Below are 20,369 nucleotides of genomic sequence, written 5' to 3'. Positions count from 1 at the left end.
AGGTAGGAACTTATTCCTTGTATGCTATGAGCGCCTTAGGGCAGCTGGGCTTAACACAGGGTTATACAAGTAGTTTGTGGGCGCTTACAGCATTCCCTGGTATAGATATGTGCTCAATATAAATGAAGCTTTCATTATTGCAGAGCTGCCAACCTTGTGCAACCAAAAAAAGGAACCATTATGGCAAAAAAAGCAATTTCAAGCAAAACGTGACACACTTCCAATGCAGAAATGTCCATTCCTCATGCTGTTATTTCCATATTAGGACCTATAATTTATATTAAGTACAATTTTTTTTTTTATTATAGGCATTTCATTCTTTTTGAGAATATTCACACCTTTCAATCTCTATAGAAGTTTTCTAATGAAGACGTACTACCGTAATAATGAGAAAAAAACATGATAATTCCAGGAAAAACGTAATGGTTGGCAGCTCTGTTGTTGTTATCACATGTAATTTCTTTCAAATTTAATATTCAAATGAGCTCACCTCTTCTTTGAGTTGCATGAGAGAGGACTCCTCTTCCCGCTTGGTGACCTTAAAACAGGACGCTCGGTAGAGGAGCTGAACCACGTGACCTACGCTCGTCTTGGAGGCCTGAGGGAACTGCATCTCAAGCTTCTGGACCACGAACATGACCAGGACCTTGCGAGAGAGAGGTGTCCCGTCCTCCAGCGCCAGCAGAACAAGCTTCAGAGTTTCCTCCTGCATGGCTGTAAAAGACAGGACATGTATGATTTAATAAATCAATATTTACATAGACAAATACATATTATACAGATAGTGACTGGCAGGGGTGTAATATAACATTTTTTTGACCGCTGAAGGGAGTTATATTTTCAGGGTTTCTTCCTGCATTGCTGTAAAAGACAGACATGTATAGTTTGGTAAATAAATAGTCATATACATTGTAGAGATCATGCGGTCTAGTGGATAAGTCACCACACTGTGACATGTATAATTTATAAATAAAATATTCGCATACCCAGGACATACAAATGCAAATGTCAACAGTGTAGAGGTGATGTGGTCTAGTGGATAAGTCGCCACACTGTGACATGTATAATTTATAAATAAAATATTCGCATACCCGGTACATACAAATGCAAATGTCAACAGTGTAGAGGTGATGCGGTCTAGTGGATAAGTAGCCACACTGTGACATGTCATTTACTAAATAAATATTCACATACTGTACATATATAGTTATAAATAAGGTGTATGGACATTCTTCTCTTTTGTTCACTGGGTGAGGAATATCCAATCACGATGAGCTGAAAAACTCATATTTATAATTAGACCTAAACTAAAAAATAATTTATGGCGACATTTTGTTGGTTTTGGAGTGACTGGTCACATGTTTCTATCATTTGTTTAATAGATACAACCTCCAGGGGGGCGTATCACAAAACTTGTTATCAGTGACAAATGACAGTTTTTGTTATAAGCTATGAAATCCTTGCTTGTGATTGGTTATCAGCAGATTTGTCATTGAAAAAAGGCTTTGTGAATCTGGCCCCTGGAATGATATTTCACATATCATATTGAGAAGAAACGAAGAGTATTTGCATGGAGCATATCAAACAGAAATAGTGCTTTTTCATCAATTTTAACTCATCCAAATAAAAATAAATAGAAATTTACATGGGATGTTTACATGCAACATTATAGAAATAACAAGAACAGTCATGGTCGAAATAAATAAATGATGACATGAAATACACTGAAAGCATGATTAAAGGGATTGGGTAGCTTTGCCTCAGATTCTAAACAAAATCCTGGATTTAGCTAATGCTGCAATCATAATTATAAACCTTCAGGTCAGTCAGGATTCCCATGACTTTTACAAGCCGATCGCCTGTCTGATTTTCAAGATATTTATGATTGGAAATCAAAATTTCAAAAACCATTATAACTTTACAGTCTATTGGGGGAAATGAGTATGGTAAAACCGGTCACTCAAAGATTTTTACTTTTTTGAGGCACTTCGTGATAATTTTTAAGCGCAATTTTTGTAGGGCTTCAATAATACACCATATCACAGACACTGATAACACGTACATGTAGGGCCATGCATCTCAGATTTAACATTGTGAAACGATGCCTTTAACGTCCAAAACAACTACATACCAGGTCCAAGAAACTGGCAGCCTCTGGCTCGCACTGCAGCCCACAGGTTGGTAGAGAGCTGCTGCGGGTTCTGATGCTGAATGATCAGTTCTGTAACGATCCTCTCCCCCAGAGATCGGGCTGCCCGAACCACCCTGGCCCTGCCTTCTCCCTCAATCAGCTGACAATTGACCAGGGTGACTAGTTTACGCTGGATCGGACGGCTGAGGAGGGGCGAGCCACTGTTACCGTTCAGGGTTCCATTCAGGCTACCGGAAGATGCTGAAAGACATTAGCCGGAGGTCAAGACACTATGATAAAGATCATTGCTAATACACATATATCTTATGCTTTAACAGAATATGTCTCAGTTTTACGCATCATCTCATCATCAAAGGTTAAAAAAAGAAGTTGTATTGGAGTAACAGGCCAGAGGAAAAACAAGACAATTGGGACTGCTGGTGCATATCATCACCAAGTTTGAGCCTTGTTTCTCTAGTGGTTCTAGAAATTTTGCAATAATAAGGCTGATAGCTGGAATATTAGAAGTTGACCTCTGTGACCTTTGACCTAGTTACTCCAAAGTCAATGTGTCTTCCTATGGTGATATTTGGTCGGAAGCATAAAAAATAGGGCAAGTGCATCAATTCTTTTTCTCCTTGGAAATGGGATACTTCCTTCTTGAGGAGTTTGCACGAGGACAATTTACCTCCCCCCCCAAAAAAAAAATTACCTCAACGAAATTTGTCCTAGGGGTAATTTTCTGGGGGTCATTGTCCAGGGGGTCATTGCCCTGATACGCATATATCTGAAGGAGGGATTATATATACAAACTGTAAGACAAGACAGTACCAGAAGGCATCGCCTGACTGTATCATTAGTTTTTACTCACGTTTGTTAAGAGCCTTTAGATAGAGAGCCAATTCTTCAATGATGCCCTGTGTAGTCTGATAGTTTTCAAACTCAGCAGGCTTCAGGCCATCTGGAATCCGCTTCCTTGACGGATCTCTCATCACTTCCTGACCAGCCACGAGCTGAAGAATGGCAAAGTTTGTAGGAAGCTTGTCCACCTACCACATGAATTATAAGATGATATTGATAAGGATCAACTGTGAAAGTGAAACCTGTATTATTATTTAAAGACCCTATTCGATTAAAATACAACTTGATATATAAAATGGAAAACTGAATGAATGTAGAGTACAAATGTAAAGGAATAAAAAGTAATTACTCTTTCATTATTGCACAAAAGCAAATTTTCTGCACCCCTCCAAATTACGGGTCAACGGGGGTCAAACTTGCTGAAGTTACAGTGACGACATAACATTGTGGAACCCATTGTTTCACCTACAGTATAGTGTATATAGCCAAGGCGATGAGCTGTGCTTAATTAATGCAAAGGCATTGTGAATATGCGTACTCCACATACATGTAAGATGATGTCATCAAGTCGATCGCAAGATTTTAGGTCAACAACTACCAATTTTCAAAGCTTTAGATTTTGAGTTGTCAGAGAGCTGATATTTTTTGACAGACACTAAAATGGCATATAATTGACATTATTGTAATCTATGTCTTATAAGCTTTCCGTTGATAGATAATTCATCCATTTCATTAATCAGTTCGGATATGGTCTTTAAGAGTGGTTCTCGTAGGCACGTGGTCTTAAATGTACATGTATAGGCTACTTTTGTACATGTTTCAATGAGAAACCATTTTAAAGGAAACAAAACCGAGGTATTTATAGAGTGGTGGTCTTCCTATGTACAGGTGGTTGCTAAAGCAGGTTTGACTGTATTAAGCATCACATTTCTAAAGAACTCAGAAATCATCTGCATAAAACGGCAAAGGTAACATTGCAAGATCCCCCCCTGAATATACATGTACATTGAATTGAAGAGTGTATTGGTGATGCTCTGCGGAACTAGATTTACTTATCAATGAAGTACAGTACGAGCTGGGCAGTAGGCAATAATCCTTAATGGAAAATGATACTAAAACTTCAAAGAGACAAGCACAATTTGACATGATCATAAGGCCTAAAAAATAGATGTTGTATTGCCCTGTACATGTACAGTGTAGGTACTAAAACATAGGTCGGTCTGTCGAAATCTTTTTTTTTAAATAATTTTTTTTCTTTTTTCCTCCTTCTTTGGGCGGATATTTCTCAGTTTTTAATGCTTTTTTTTTAAAAAGTGGACCGTAGATTTCAAGATTTTGGGGTTGGTCTCAAAGGGCAATACAACATCTTTTTTATTTAGGCCTAACAACAGATCGCCCCTGTTCCACACTTCCTTAGATGTATACATTATAAATGAATCAAACTAATTCATCAAGAACAGGTAGTTTTAGAAAATAACTGCTATTAAACACCATCTATCAAGATAAAGAGAGGAAAGGACAAAACTGAACCAATCACCAAAACATGTTTTTCTCTTGATCTAAGGGGTTGCTACATGTATATTTGTATGAAAAATATGAGCTTCAAATATTACTTCTACAAAGAGATATTGAAATTTAAATACATTCTAAATGAACAGGAAAACATAAACAGGGCTCAGACAGCACCCAAGTCCAACTTGTGTCCCATGCAACTATACTGTACATGCAGGGTTTTATGTTATCCTTTATTTTCTTCATACTCTTTGAATGTTTACCTAAAGAATGCCAGGTAAAGTATTTTGAGGTTGATTTTGTACATTCTTGCTGAACTCATATGGATTGAGTATCTTTGTCTCAGATTATAAACAAAATCCTGGATTTAGCTCGTGCTGCAATCATCATTATAATCCTTTAGGTCAGTCAGGAATTTTTACAACACTACAGTCTATTGGGGAAAATGAGTACGGTATGGTAAAACCGGTCACTCAAAGATATTACTTTTTTGAAGCATTTAAGGATCATTTTGAAGTGCATTTTTTTTAGGGCTTCAATATTTTATTTTTGTACATAGGGCTTCCCAGTGCTACAATAAATCAGTGTATTTAATATCTTTAGCGCAATACCTGGATGACTGACCAATATTGTTTTTGTATTGCTCAGTCATCTGGGAACTTCAACTATCGATATATGGATATCATGGCAATATCACAAAAAAACGAAGCCATATATAACAAAGGAAGTCAATTTTTTTTTTTTCGCTAGTCAGACTAATATAGATAATAATGATAATATTGGATGGCCCTGAGTGTGATACAAGAATATATTGCTTGAGCTACATTGTATAATAGCCTAATAATAGCCTAGCCTAATAGTCCACTCCAAATTTTATTAAACCGAAACGGAAATTCTTTTTGCCCAATTGATCGTGAGCCCGGCAGCCACTGAGCAGCGCCAGATCGACGTTGCTCTATCCCTTATTGTTGAACGCCAAACAAGGTGGCAACAACTCCCATCTATTAACGTCTTTTGGTATGACGCGGCTGGGGTTCGAACCCACGACCTCCCGGTTGTGAGGCGGACGCTCTACTGACTGAGCCAATATATTCTTGTATCACACGAAAACAAAGCCATACAATATTATTATTAAACAATGCCTTTAATTTTTCAAGTGATTGGTACTCATTATTTAGTTTTCTCATTCAAAAGGAAATCCTGAAATGAAAGCTGGACGAAATATTCTACTCACATCCTTGGAAATGGGAGTCTGATCGAACGGGCACTGTTGACGATGCAGCTTGCTGAGACACATTCTGCAGGCTGTGTGACCGCACGACAGACTGACTGGCTGACGGCCGCTCGGGCTGAAGTCCTTGCAGCACACGGGACAAGAGAGGACCTCCGTCCATTGCGGGGTCTGGACAGGCATGATGGATGCTTGGTGGTGTACGCGTTTGTGTGGAGTGTGTGGAGTCTGGGGACCTCCTAATAATAGTTGGATGATCCTGTATGGTTTCTGCTGTGCCGTATCAGCAAGCAGAAAAGCCGACGCTAGAGGTTCTTACAAAGTCCAGCCATGATCACACCTTTAGCTGCACTGAGAATGAGAACAAGAATGAAGAAAATAATTTAATAAGACTATACAGATAGAGAACTAAATGTAGGTACAGGTTGACCAAAAAAAGAGAGAGAGAGAGAGAGAGAGAGAGAGAGGGGAAGAGAGAGAGAGAGGGGAAGAGAGAGGGGAGGGGGAAGGGAGAGAGAGAGATAGAGAGAGGGGGGGGGGGGGAGAGAAAGGGGGTAGAGATTAGAAATGGAATAGCCAGGGAAATTATTTGGTAGGTGGGGGGGGGGGGGTCTAATTTCAAATTTCACTGTCACCAGTAGAGTGTAGACGTAGACAGGTGGTAGATCATAGATGGGGTATTTTTTTCAGAAGAAAAATTATTTTAAAATGCCACAATTGGTTGAGTATTTTGTTGTTGTTAAAATGATATTTGATTACATCCACCGTCATTGCCATTAGTGCTCCATCCTGTCTCCCTGACTATATATATGGCTTCACCAGTCTCTGATTATGACGCCAGACTAGACGTAGTCTACATGTAAATTAGAAATAGTCAAATTTGACTGAAAACCGAAAGCCAAAACAAGAACCAACAATGTTTATCGACAGTCGTTTCACTGTCACTGAGATGATACCAAGTACTTTACGTCTGGCTTGCCTTCTGGGCTAGCGGCTTGATCCATCCAGTACGTGACCGCCTCTCAATATTTATTATATGAGGAAGGTTATTTCCCCATACTATCAGAATCAGATGATTATTCGAGGCTTGAGCAGCACACCCGTCCAAACTAAATCTGAGTACCCCCGCCCCCCCCCCCCCCCCCCCCCCAGAGTTAAATAAATTAAATGGGAGTGGTTATCAGGGTTAGATCTATATTATCTCTCAATAAGCCAGAGGCTTGGCCTGTGCAATAAACATTATAGCACCTGGCCTAGGCCCTAAAACTTAAAGTTAAAAGAGTAAAGTTACAATCAACATAATTACAAACAGACAAACAACAAGGCACTCAACAAGTCTCAACTCAAGCCTCAGTCAAGGACGAAGTGAACATGGCGATACTGATAGTGAATAAGCGATGAGCAGAGACAATGCAATGTAGACTAAGGTTTGGCTGTCTACACTACCTTTTCACGAAAATTCAATTCCAACACAAATCACAGTAACAGCTATTTTAAAGCAGATCACAAATATATTGACCTATTCTACTTACGTACCTGTCTAGGCTACAAACTAGACTGAGCTGAGGACTTGCGAATGTGAGCTAGTAATGTATGATTCAGTAGTTGTGCGTTGTGTATGCTGGTCAAATGCAAACTGAACGGCAAATGTGCAGTGCTAATTTTAGCGCAGGGCTTGGAGTCTCTAGCTAGCTAGCTACGTAGCGCTATCTTCAATGTAGATCTCACGTACAGCATACACACACTGCGCGCGCTGTAGTTTTTTTAGCATTGTTATGGCGGCTTCTACAGGCAATCCACCCAGTGCCAGTTCATTGCAGTTTTGACCAATTACAAACGGAGAGGGAAGGGGTGGGGTGGATTGCAGCACCCCCGCCACCACCACCGCCCAAAAATGATATTTCAAGATGTATTTATCATCTGCTCTAGCTGCCCCGGTTTTACCATTAGTAATGGAAATAATGATGGTAATAATAAATGATAATTATGATGGTAATAACAATAATATTAATGATAACAAAACTAATTTGTTTATTTTGACTATGCTAACCCTGCATGGTACAGTAACATAAACAAGTCAGATCAAAAGAAGTTGAAGATTATACAGAACAAAATGGTGAGATTTATCAACTGTTCTGGTCCAAGAACTCATGTTGGCTATAGCGAACTTTCTAAAGCTGGTTTTCTTGAAGTCGACCAAAGATCAAAACAACTCGCATTGCATCACGTGCATAAAATATATCATACTAGGGCGAATCATTATATTCGATCCAACTTCGATCTTGTTACTGACGTACATGATTATAATACAAGAAATAGACGATTCAACTTTAACTTACCAGAAAGAGTAGGTAGTATTGGAAATTCGTTTTATTACAATGCCATAAAACATTGGAATTCCCTTCCCAATGGTGTAAAAGAAATAGGAAACTATGATCATTTTAAGAGGAAATTAAAGGAATACCTAATACTTGACAGTCAGAGAAGAGAAGTGAATGACATGTTATATGATTGAAATTGTTATTCTTCTGTCGGTTCATACTTTTTCATGTTGTATATACTGATGTTTTCGTACGTTATAGAAATTCTACAAATTCATCATTATTTTCCTCTTCTTCCTTCTCCTCTTTTTCTTCTTCTCCTTCTTCTTTTTCTTCTTGTACTTAATATCATTTCTATCATCAGTTTAATGTTGTTATTATTATCTTTAATAAGTAGTTCTTTTAATTTTCTTATCTGTCTGTAAATATTACTATTTTAATTTATTAATTGTATACATGTCCGTAAGGGACCCCACTGGAAATAAGCTCTCGAGCTTTCGTGGGTTATCCTGTTCAAGCTGACTTATTTTTGATCTGTTATTATTGTATATTGTTGTATGTTGGAAGCTTGTCGAATAAAAAAAAAAAAAAAAAATCAATGGTCACAATAAATATGATAACAATATTGATTAAAAAAAATTAACAATAATGATAGTAATTAAACAAATGATATCAATAAAAATATCAATTATAATATTATTAGTAACAAATTAAATATAAAGGTGATTATGATTATAAAAACAATATTGATAGTAATGAACAATAATAATAATAATGATAATAATAATAATAAGAATCATAATAATGATGATAATAACACCAACGATTATAATAATAATTATAAAAGGAAGAAGAAGAAAGAGAAGAAGAAGGAGAAGAAGAAGAAGAAGAAGAAGAAGAAGAAGAAGAAGAAGAAGAAAAAGAAGAAGAAGAAGAAGAAGAAGAAGAAGAAAATAAAACAAAACAACTGTCCTTTGCGAAAGACAACGGTACTAATCCCAATTCCCCACCGTTTCTGTAAAATACTTTTTTTTTTAAACAGAAAAGTACAAAGGTTCAAATAGGATTGCACACGAGAAAGGGGAAGAGAAGAGAAAGAGAAAGAGAAAGAGAGAGAGAGAGAGAGAGAGAGAGAAAGAGAGAGAGAGAGAAAGAGAGAGAGAGAGAGAGAGAGAGAGAGAGAGAGAGAGAGAGTGCGCAAAATGATGCAGATAAGAATGACTAGTAATGAAGAAGAGGGGGGGGGGGGGGGAAACGGCATGAGAACGTTGGGGGGGGGGGGGTGAAAAATAAAACAAAAGGGGAAATTTGAACACGAATTGATTACGCGAACATTTAATTTGTTTTTCAAAATTGTAAAAGAAAAGATTTTAATTTTCTCTCAAAGAATTTGAGTTGTGAATAGGGCAAGTTTGATTAATTAAGTTTTCCCAACATTAGTTAATCAATTTGGGAGGGGTGGGTATGATAAACGTATAACATTACAAACTGGTATCATATGAAAATGTTTGTGGCGGGCCTCTTAAAATTTCTGACATTCACTTTTTTATCAACCGACACGCAAGCCAGAATATTAAGCGGCCTGTGGGAGCAACTATTAAATCCGCAAACTCCCCAAGACGATCCAATATCTTTCACCCTGATTGTCAGAAGGCTTCAATCTAATTTTGTTAGGTTAATAATAATACCAATAATAAAAACGGTGCTTATAAAGCGCTTACCACCGAAGTCAAGTTTCCCCCAAGCAGTCCAAAGTGGAAATGTTTCCAGAAACTTTCACTTCATATTTCATCTACATCCTGCGGTCCAAGGACGCTCTTATAATTTCTTCATTGATTTTTTGATCAACCAGCACGCAAGCCAAAATATCATGCCTGTATATGTTGCTGGAAAACTCTGCAAACTCCCCGTGTCCATCCGATATAGTTTACCCCTGATTCATGGTTATCAAAAGTTTGCAGACTCATGCTGTCAAGTTTCCCCCTAAACAGCCCAGAGTGCGGAAATGTTTCGAGAAACTTCCGTTCATATTTTCATCTAGATGTGGTTATTACCTCGCGTGCCAAACGATTTCCTGACAAAATTGCTTTCTTTCCTTCTCGATTTTAAGAGTAAAGGGACAGAATCTGCTGCTGGTGTAGGAAAATTGGTGGAATTTTGCAACCTTATTTTATAACCAATCTCTGCTTCTATAGCATTCATTCATTCATTCATTCATTTATTTCGGTTAAATGAAAGAAAATTCATTGTAAAAACAGTCCAAATAATGATACATACAAGTATGACAGATTGTTCAAATTACATAGCAGTGTACAACAAATTAGGCGTAAGCTGCTATATTATGTCAGATGGTAAATTTACGAGCCCATCCAAACTTAGTTTCTTATGAAATATCAATTTTCCCAATAGCCTCGTAAAGTTAACGTCGGGAAACATTATAGGGACTTTTTAAAGTTCATAATTTGAACGCAATGTTGTGATTTTCGCATTGCGTGGCAGACGGCCTTCCGAATTTATTTAAAGGAAATTTCGGTAAAGGACTCTGAGGAAAACGGGGAATTTTGTAAATTCGTTAAACCATTGTCTTTAGTATAATGTTCGCATTATCTTACAGTTCGGTGGAAACAATCGGAAATCTGATTTGTTTTTGTTTTGTTGTCCCTTAATATTAAAGCTTGGTAGTATTATTTATCTTTATTTGGGGTTCTATACACAAGACCAGAAAAATTGAAACAGCGGGCATTTATTTTCGTTCTAGATAGCGATAGTTGATGGAAAGATTAACATTTAATGATCATTAAATTGTTTCGATCTGCATGCATATGTTTTTTATAATGACAATTTCCCCCTTCTATGATGATGATCCGAAAATAAATCTTGATTTTATTTTATGCCTGTTGGATATAATAATACCATGTTTTTATTACTGTGGCGAAAACATAATAAGCCTGCTTCTCATGGGGATTTAATTTAATTTAATTTGATTTTTTTTTTTTTTTACTTTATCGCATCAGCTGTAAAGTCAAGGATATACAGCCATAAGCAAAAGACAAAAATACTCTTAGACATATACTACCTACGCACATGACATAATTAATAGTAATGATAATAATACTGATAATGATAATATTGATGGTGATGATATTGACAATATAATAATGATAATATTAATGATGATAATGATAATGAATGATAATATTAATAGTAACAATTTTGTTTATCCAGGGAAGCCTCAATGCTATTTTCCTGATGGCTCTGCAATTATTAATAATAATTTAAACCTCCACTATTATAATAGAGAAAATGTTATTGCCCTGTGTTTTGCATAATAATTGTCTTGAAATTGGAAATCGTGCACTGCATGATCGTTGTGGTAGCTCTTTCGACTTTTCAACTTCGGAATCCACACAAGTTTGATTCTTGCTGACAATATAGTACGTGATCAGTCATTGATGTTATCAAGTGTAATAACTCATTGATGTGATATATTGATCATCGACTCACCACGCAAACATGACATTCTCTTGGAGCGATCAATAGAAACTATATTATCAAGGCTTTGTTTAGTATAGCCTGGGTGTTCACCCTGGGAGTGGAAAAACCCGGGTTTATTATACATCATCACATATACAGAAGAAGAACACAAACACTTTCATGCAAATGAAAAGGAAACGTCTCTCTCACTTTCACTCCAATCGATTAACATTATTTTTCCTTTTGTTATCTGTATTAAGGGTATATACTTTCTTTTGCAGTCTGATTTCAGCCAGGTTAAACAAAATAACAACCCAAACCCCTCATGTTTATTATTTTTACTTGCGGGAATTCTGTCTGTCGAACCATCCAAAGTCCCAATGGTGAGAGGGTTGGGGGGGGGGGGGGAGGACGTGATGCCTTTACCAAAAAAGCTTATAATGGTGGGTATGAACCGTGAAGGGGGGGGGGGGGGGCAAAACGTTTAGTTTTCTCGGATCTATACTTGGTAATCAGACAATGATCGCTCCGGTTGTATATTTAAATGGAATTCACATATGTATTTCCTTGTCATTGACTATATAGCCCCGGACTTATGGTCAACAATTAGTAGCAGAACAAAACAGTGAATACATTCAAAAGCAGAAGGAGGCGAAAACCCGGAAAAAACAAAACCCGGACAAATTACTGTAAAAACTGGAAAGAGAGCCAGTTAAATATTGGAGTATCAGTTCATTTGAATTGAATGTTCAAGAGTCCTAATATTTTAATACATCAGTGTTTCTACAGTCTGAACGGTGTTTACGATATATAGACTAAAGATTGCAGCGTCATAGAATAGCAATTAATTAAAGGTACTATGTCCCTTTTGCAGCCAACCTCAAATGCTAGAACTTTACAGGAATTATGAATATGTCATGTATGTCCTATCTGTGAAATTTAAACGTTAGCAGTGTCTTCATATTCAAATTATGCAAGGAAACCCGTTTACTTGCTACACTGTCAGACACTATTGAGTGACTGACTGGCTTTTTTTTTCTTTGGTAATAACATACATGAAAAGAGTTGTAAAGGGTACATGAGCATTTGTCTACATCAATAACCAACTTCTTGTGATGGCCAAGATTAAACTGATTGAATCTTTGCGCAGCATAAAACATAAAGTCGATTTGACAACTAATAGTCGTTATTTTCCCACTTGAAGACATTTTCAAGCCCCACCTTTTTTAGGGAAGCTCTAAATTAGTATTATCTTTCAAATGCAGTTGGAATTTAACTTTTTCATTTTTTTGGCCTGCAAATGGGACATAGTCCCTTTAAGGCATCATTATAAAACCGGCTGAAAAATTGTCCCGAAGAGTATAATTTCTTAGATAATTATAATATAGGGTTGAAATTAATTTCAGGTTGGGTCTAGGGATAACTAGGTCTTTAGGTACGACAAGTCTAGGATTAATCGCTCAGAGAGTAATATAGGTACATGGATCAACACTAATAATGGCCGAAGCATAATTCATAGGTCATTATTGTATCATAAACCGCTCTGTTCTTTCAAAACAACATTGTGTAAAATAATATACACGCGTCATGCCACTTATCCTGCATACGCACATCCTTTGGACTTCCGGGTGTTATGAAAGTCTAGTCCATCGACATTATTTTTTTCTAGGGAGTTCCCGATCCCCAGGGAAACCGGAAATAAAAACAATTAATGCATCACAATGAAATACGAGACGAAGCATTATTATGATTTACAAAGAACATTACGTTTTCGTTTACGTCAACGAAACTACAAAAAAACAAAGGAAGAATTAAGATTAATTAACAGCAAATGAGAGTATGATGTACATGTATCATCGAGATTGTACAGTCACAGACTGTCACCGCTTTGCCCTTGAATCATTGTGCATAATATTGTGAATAAACAAACAAATGAATACGTGCAAATATCATATGATGATGATGAGTGTCGCACCCTGTAATAAATACCTCACGAGGCCGGTGTGCAATATCATGGTCTTGTTATACAAAAAAAGAAATAATAATAATGAGATAAAAATACCAATTTGCTTTGGAAAGCTTTACTGTTTTATTGTCCTTGTGCAATATGCTAGGAAAAGGGTGATTCAGTTTTTCGTGCGTTTGTTTGTTTTTTGCAAGTCTGTGGCTATATTACGTTATTTCTTTTTTTGTCCGTTATTATAGAATGCTCCACTACACTATGAGGTAATTAGTATACAAATAATGAATGGTTATGAGTTCAATAGTACGAATATGTTCATGAGTTGAAAGATTAACATTCTATTCAACGAGGCGTCAGCCGAGTTGAATAGAATTAACGTTAATCTTTCAACGAATGAACATATTTGCACTATTAAACGAATGAAAAACATTCATTATATGTTTTATACAACATCGAAGAAGACCTAATAGAACGTTAATCAACAAATTATGCTTTACTCGTTATAAAGATAAATTAAAGTTCGAGTCAAGCCTTCTCGATTACATGCAGATTGCCTTCGCGTCAGATACACGCAGGGATACGCGCACATGCAGCAGAGAGGTACGCAGTCTGCATATAGCCAAAAATGCACGGCGCATATAACCAAAAATGCACGACCGTGCAATATACCATCTATTGAATATCATGTGACCAACAATCGTCCAATCAAATGACAAGGATCCACGTAGGTGTTGTATAATATATAATATTCCAATGTTATTAGTAATACCTATTTCTCTGAATTTGGAGTTAATGATTGCCCCTCCCCCTCTCTCTCTCTCATTCAGCGTTTTCTTTTTTTAAATTAGTCTCTCTCTCTCTCTCTCTCTCTCTCTTTCTCTTTCTCTCTCTCTCAAGTACACACACACACACACACACACATGCACATGCTCTCCCTCTCTAGTCTCCCCCTATCTAATTTTCTCCTGAAGTCTCAAAATAATTAACAGATCAGGTCCCTTTAGTGAAAATAATTGTCACTAAATAAAATCAAGACTTATGAATATACATTAGTTGGTTACTTACTGGTTGCTTACTAACAAGTATTTATGCTTTCTTAGCAGTCAGGTAAAACCAAAAAAAAAAAACACCACCAACATTATGCTTTATCTAACATTGTGTAAGAAACTTCAACGTGCAATATTATGTCTATAGTTGATAATATTATGTGCTCGCTCACAAAAACACAGCATCATATTTATAATGGAACAATAACGTAGATCGAAATGCTCTTGGCAACTGCAGTATACGGTCAACTTGAGGATACCCTAAACTTTTAAGCCACCTCAAAATATCAAATCAAACCAGTGTAATGATGCCTTCTCCAATTGTATCGCTCTAATAATAACCAATAACAAGCTAACAAAAATGTATGACTGACACAATAATACAAAATGAAATCTACATAATACTCACTGATTGTTTCTTCCTTTACAACGATGTGAACACGTACACAGGTATAGAGTTGTCCTTGTTACCAGAAAGCGAATACTTGATAAATGAATACCAAAGTTCAAAGTCACAAGTACGAATGGTATTTAGCAGTGTAATTAAAATAGTCTTTATTTCAGTCTTACGCACTTATACCTTGATTGCCTTTCAGTTTTCGTGCTTATGTTTTGTTTTTGGTATATAAATATTTTATAAATCAAACATCAAAAAAGCTTTATGCACACACAACTCTTTTTTATCTGACTACTAATGATTATAATCAAATCTGGAGATAACAGAAGGCAAATATTGATGAGAAAAATATTTGTTTTGCTTGTGAACACTGAGGCTGATCAAAGGTCATTCATGTCATTGTGTATTCCAGATTATGGGGGGATTCCCCTCCGTTTATACTCGCAACGCTTCCATTATGCAAACCCATGCCAACTCCTGTTTTTCGAGGACTCGTGCACAGTAAGCTGCCGACACAGACTCTAACTAAGTCTTGACAATTTACCTAAAACTTTGAGCGGAGCCTAGCTCTGGTAGTCTCTGTTGTCAGCTAAAGTACAGAACTATAATGCAGTACGCCGTCGGGCTAGTCTCACAGTGCGGACACTGCAAGGGTGGCTTTGAGAAAAATGAGGCTTAGTCAATCACAATTCTCCCTCCCATCCCTTAAAAGGACAATCCAACCAAAACAGACATCTACTCGATCACAAAGAAAGCAGAAAAATAAGAAATCGGACTGGTGAAAGTTTGAATAAAATCGGACAACAACAAGAAACTTAAACCAAAATGAATGTAATCACTATACGCATGGGCACTCCCAATTGGCTGACTCAATAATGTCACTGTGACGTAGTGCCGGACAACTTTCCCATTTGTTTCAACACACAACATGACTAAAATGTAAATATTTCAAAATGTATGACTCAGGAGGGTGTTTCCTTCCTATAGTACCTATAAATCATATTACGTCCATAATCATAATAACACATTTTAAGTAGTATCCGAAGGGAGTAGGAAATTTAGGACACGATAAACGGGAGAGTCGTCAGTGACAACGTCACAATCCACTGACGATATTGCCAATTTGAGATCGTATATAAATATATGAGCTCATTTAGGCTATATCATACCAAACATTCATAACGTTCTCATTATTGGTATGATTTACATCAAACTTTCCCCTTTCTGTTTCTCTTATATTTTTGCTATCATACATTAAAGCTAATCTTGAGGTATGGGAATCGTATTCTGAGAGAAAAATGCTAAGATTATTCTGGATTTTTTATTCTGCAGTAGATTGGTTGTTTGAACCAGTGGGGGAAAAACGCACAAAAACTTACTGGGCATCATCTTCGATAAAAACCACAACTCCCATTTGTACATAGTGACCTGGTGTCGGGCCTACTTTATATACCCGGATTTCCTTATCTTCCTATGCTCATTACTCAGCCACTATACATTTTTTACAAAAATTGTTTGGCACATGTCATTTATTTGTAATCTTAAAGTTTCGTTGGATTCTGTGAAAAATTATTTTCTATACTCACCAGAACTCAAGTTTATCTTTAAAATTAACTCATTGCAAAGTTAAGATCCCCATTTGTTATTCCTTCGCCCTTTTATTCATTATAATATTGTAATCTCGTGTTTCATCTTAATCATACCTCAAAATAAGATATCAAATCACAAGTAAATTTGATGTCACAATGTGAAACCATAATCCGGAAACGTTTGAACAGAAGGATGGACATATCGTTAACTCAAATTTACCGACAAACTGCTGATTTTTGTGTGTGATTGCCTTCCTTTTCCATTTCTTAGAAATTAGTTCAGTTTTTCTTTGCGGTCATGCCGGTCAAGTCTAAGGAATTTTACGCTCTCAAAAGCATTGTTACAAGAATGTATCCTTTGAAAGTAGCACGTACACAAAACCATCGGAGGGTATTTAGTTCTTTTGTTAAGCATTGCCTAGTGTAATGATAACAAAAAGGGAATATGACATCACTTAAGCGGAACTGCACTACTTGTGGCTACTTGCGCCCTCTACAGGCAACAATGCCTAAGCGGTACCCGTTGATCCCCCATGATCCCCCTATTCTTATGTTAATTATTGAGAGCTGATTTGATGAGATAACCACCTGCCACAGTGACCACGCATGGAAGGTTTAATCCCTCCTGGTCTAACTAGTATTGGCTTTAATTTTGACTGCATTGAAGAGCGTGAATACTTAGAAATAAACATGGGTCATATTTTTTTGGTAACCGTACTAGGTCTACCATGAAAGCCGATATACTTGAAAATACGAATCTATATTATATAGGCCTACACTATTTCTGTATAATACTTTTTGTTTGTTTTACAGTTTAAGTGGAAATAAATGTTGAATTGCATTGAATTGATATCTATTTTTCACAAAAATCTCACGACCATAATTAATGGTCGTGAGATTTTTGTGAATATTAGAACATGATTGCATGAATATTGAAAGCACAGTATATCACGCAACGCACAATGAACACGTGTTACATTATGTTGCAGAATAGAGAGAGAGAGAGAGAGAGCTAGAGAGAGAGAGAGCTTGTTTATTGATTTTTCTTAATATTCGTTCATTTCATTACTTGTTTATTTTTTTAATTTATTTATCTATTCGTGTATTTAAGTCTTCTTTATACAGTGTATCGATCTTCCAAGGGACCCTGTCTGTGCATTTAAAACACACATATAAATACAAATAAAAATATCAGAGGTCAAAAAGGCAAAGGTAAAAATATGTGAGAATTTAAAATGTCAAACTGGTAAATACGAGAGGGACCTAAAATATAGGTGAAAAGCTCGGCTGATATTCACATAATTATCAACATTTTCAAAGCACATGTTATTTTCGAACGTCAAAACCATTTGAAGGACTTTTCCCCCTCAAAATTCATATCATACCAATTTCTCTAATGTTCTTTAGTGTAATGAAATATTTAAAAAACGTTATGATATGAGTTATGATAGAACAAGAAAAGAATCAGTAGCTTCGTGCACACGTCATAATCATTACGCGCATACATTTTCGCGTCATAATCAACATATGACATCACAATGCAAAAGGCGCAATACACATGCGCACTCGAGGTTCAACTTATGGTTTTGTTTTAGAAACGGTAAAGATTCTCAAAGTGATCAGAGTTTCAATTTACAGTACACGTCGAAACTGTTGAAACTTTAATCAAGAACTCTACCGTCAGTAAACACAGGTATGATGTTATTTATTCATTCATTAATAATATATACAAGTGCAGGGATTAGAATGAGATGTAGAAATGTAAAGGGATCATTAACTATGCATTATAGGATCCGGGCATTACATGGTAAAGATAATGATTCCTATTTATTCTGATTAAGATATGATAATAATACTTAATAGTAATGATGATTCTTGTAATGATGATAAATTGCCATTTTAATGAAACACCTAATTATGACATCTCTAACAACACTACTTTTTGAAGTAGTTCATGATTTTGTTTGACTGCTTTGATGATTATACAATAATCAAAGAGACAGAGAAAGAGAGAGAGAAGAGAGAGAGAAAAGAGAAAGAGAGAGAGATAGAGAGAGAGAGAGAGAGAGAGAGAAAGGGCGGGGTACGAAAAATCGGACCTCAATGGCATATTCCTATAGTTTTTCCAACATAATAATTCAAGACATGAAATTGAACCTGATTTAAATGTCATTTTTCCTGAAAGGAAGTCAAGATGACTACGACCAGTGTAGCTGACGCCATGGAGTGTGGAGGTCGAGTGACCATTGAACAAGTACTTATCTTCGTTGATGCACCACTCGTCGTCCTCCTCGTACTCGCAGTCGTTTTCACAGCTTTGACATCGATGACATCGAAGGTAATATAGCCTGCATTTTAATACATTCCCATTCGAGCACTTTTTACTGCATACGATCCCCTTATTGTTTTTTGTTGTTGAAATGTTCTCACATCTTTGTAAAACATGTACATGTAAAAAAAAAATCGAACTTGCATTTTCAAAGGTTATCACGGGAACTGGAGTAATTTTGACATAATTTTTTATTTTATCAAGCAAAGATTATTCACATTTACATTTTACAATTGTTGTCAGGTAGTTCAGCATAATTATTTTCCAAATATAAACCCCGAAAAATATTATATCTTCATTTCATTCTTTATCTTATTATTCAATGACATAATGTACCCTACTGTAGAAGAAAGTCATACTATGACGGTGATTTGCTCAAAACACTGTCACCAATGTTGCGTCAGTTTTGAGGTATACAGGGCGTATCATAATAAAGGATATTGAAGTTTAATGACGATTTATATGAAAACTACTGATTTCATAATCAAGCATTTTATGTCTGTTGTAAAGGACAGGACGTCCTCTTGTTAATGACACCTCGATCATACTACTACTGTCACAATTGACTGAATAACAAAGCATTGCTGTCCACCATGTGAAAGGTGCACTGTGACAAGTTAGCATTCACAGATAAATTCTAAAGATTAGTATCATAATAAAGGATATTGAAGTTTAATGACGATTTATATGAAAACTACTGATTTCATAATCAAGCATTTTATGTCTGTTGTAAAGGACAGAATGTCCTCTTGTTAATGACACCGCGATCATACTACTACTGTCACAGTTGACTGAATAACAAAGCATTGCTGTCCACCATGTAAAAGGTACACTGTGCCAAGTTTGATAACAAGCGTATTCTCATTTTTCTTGGTCCAAACACAACCAATTATGGTCCCGGCCCTTCAACGTGGCCACCGTTTCTCTGGATACACACTTCGCATCGTCGCTCCATGTCTCTTACAGCCCGTCTGATCATCTGTTGATCCTGGCGTACACTGTCAACTGCATCTGTGAGTCTTGCTCTCAAGTCATTTAAGTCAACTGGTGGTGTTGAGAAAACAACATCCTTAAGTGTGCCCCAGAGAAAAAAATCGCACGGCGTCAGATCCGGGGACCTTGCAGGCCACTCATGTGGTTGGTGCAGAGCAATGATCCGTGGACCAAACAGTGCCTGCAATCGGTCTCTTACAACTATTGCTCCATGGGCTGGTGCACCATCATGTGCCCACCAAGCCCTGCGAAAGACTCCACGTCGTTGCCGTTGGAACACCTGGTCCAGTTGAGGTACCACAAAGTCATTCAACATGTCAAGGTACCTTTGGGCATTGACATTTCCATCTGTCAATTTGTCAAGAAACCAGCGACTGAGAGCCAGTCTTCTAGGGTAGTCGTTTGGCTGTCCCTTACAAAAAAAATCTATGATATTCCTATGGTACGGCTCTATGGTGAATGGTATTTCTATGATATATTATATGGTAGAATATATTTCTATGGTATACCACACAATTGCTG

General features: G+C 36.7%; 2 protein-coding genes across 6 annotated transcripts in view; both read right to left on the bottom strand.

Annotated features, from left to right (window-relative positions):
• The window catches only part of LOC574854 (roquin-1), a 30,139-nt gene extending 15,109 nt beyond the window's left edge, over window positions 1-15,030 (bottom strand). For 2 of the 5 annotated variants that reach the window (XM_030997107.1, XM_030997110.1), the window contains exons 1-5: window positions 7,272-7,402; window positions 5,739-6,086; window positions 3,003-3,180; window positions 2,132-2,392; window positions 491-714 (exon numbers count right to left, since the gene is read on the bottom strand). In XM_030997107.1, the coding sequence (XP_030852967.1) occupies window positions 491-714; window positions 2,132-2,392; window positions 3,003-3,180; window positions 5,739-5,918 (843 nt within the window). In that variant the 5' untranslated portion in view covers window positions 5,919-6,086; window positions 7,272-7,402. Of the gene's footprint in view, window positions 1-490; window positions 715-2,131; window positions 2,393-3,002; window positions 3,181-5,738; window positions 6,087-7,267; window positions 7,403-14,948 lie in introns of those variants that run through there. The other 3 variants (XM_030997109.1, XM_030997108.1, XM_011664384.2) reach the window with 3 other exon arrangements.
• Window positions 15,031-19,743: 4,713 nt separating this feature from the next.
• On the bottom strand, window positions 19,744-20,163 carry LOC115929307. The gene has a single exon (XM_030998033.1). It carries the CDS (start codon window positions 20,161-20,163, stop codon window positions 19,744-19,746), a length of 420 nt encoding a protein of 139 aa, XP_030853893.1.
• Between the last annotated feature and the right edge of the window lie 206 nt (window positions 20,164-20,369).

The sequence above is a fragment of the Strongylocentrotus purpuratus genome, unplaced genomic scaffold (assembly GCF_000002235.5).
Source record: "Strongylocentrotus purpuratus isolate Spur 01 unplaced genomic scaffold, Spur_5.0 spur5_scaffold_4, whole genome shotgun sequence".
NCBI classification, from domain to species: Eukaryota; Metazoa; Echinodermata; class Echinoidea; order Camarodonta; family Strongylocentrotidae; genus Strongylocentrotus; species Strongylocentrotus purpuratus.
This window is presented reverse-complemented; position numbering and strand designations above follow the sequence as displayed.

Coding starts and splice junctions, on each gene's coding strand:
- LOC115929307 (XM_030998033.1), bottom strand. CDS start 20,163: ATGTTGAATGACTTTGTGGTACCTCAACTGGACCAGGTGTTCCAACGG.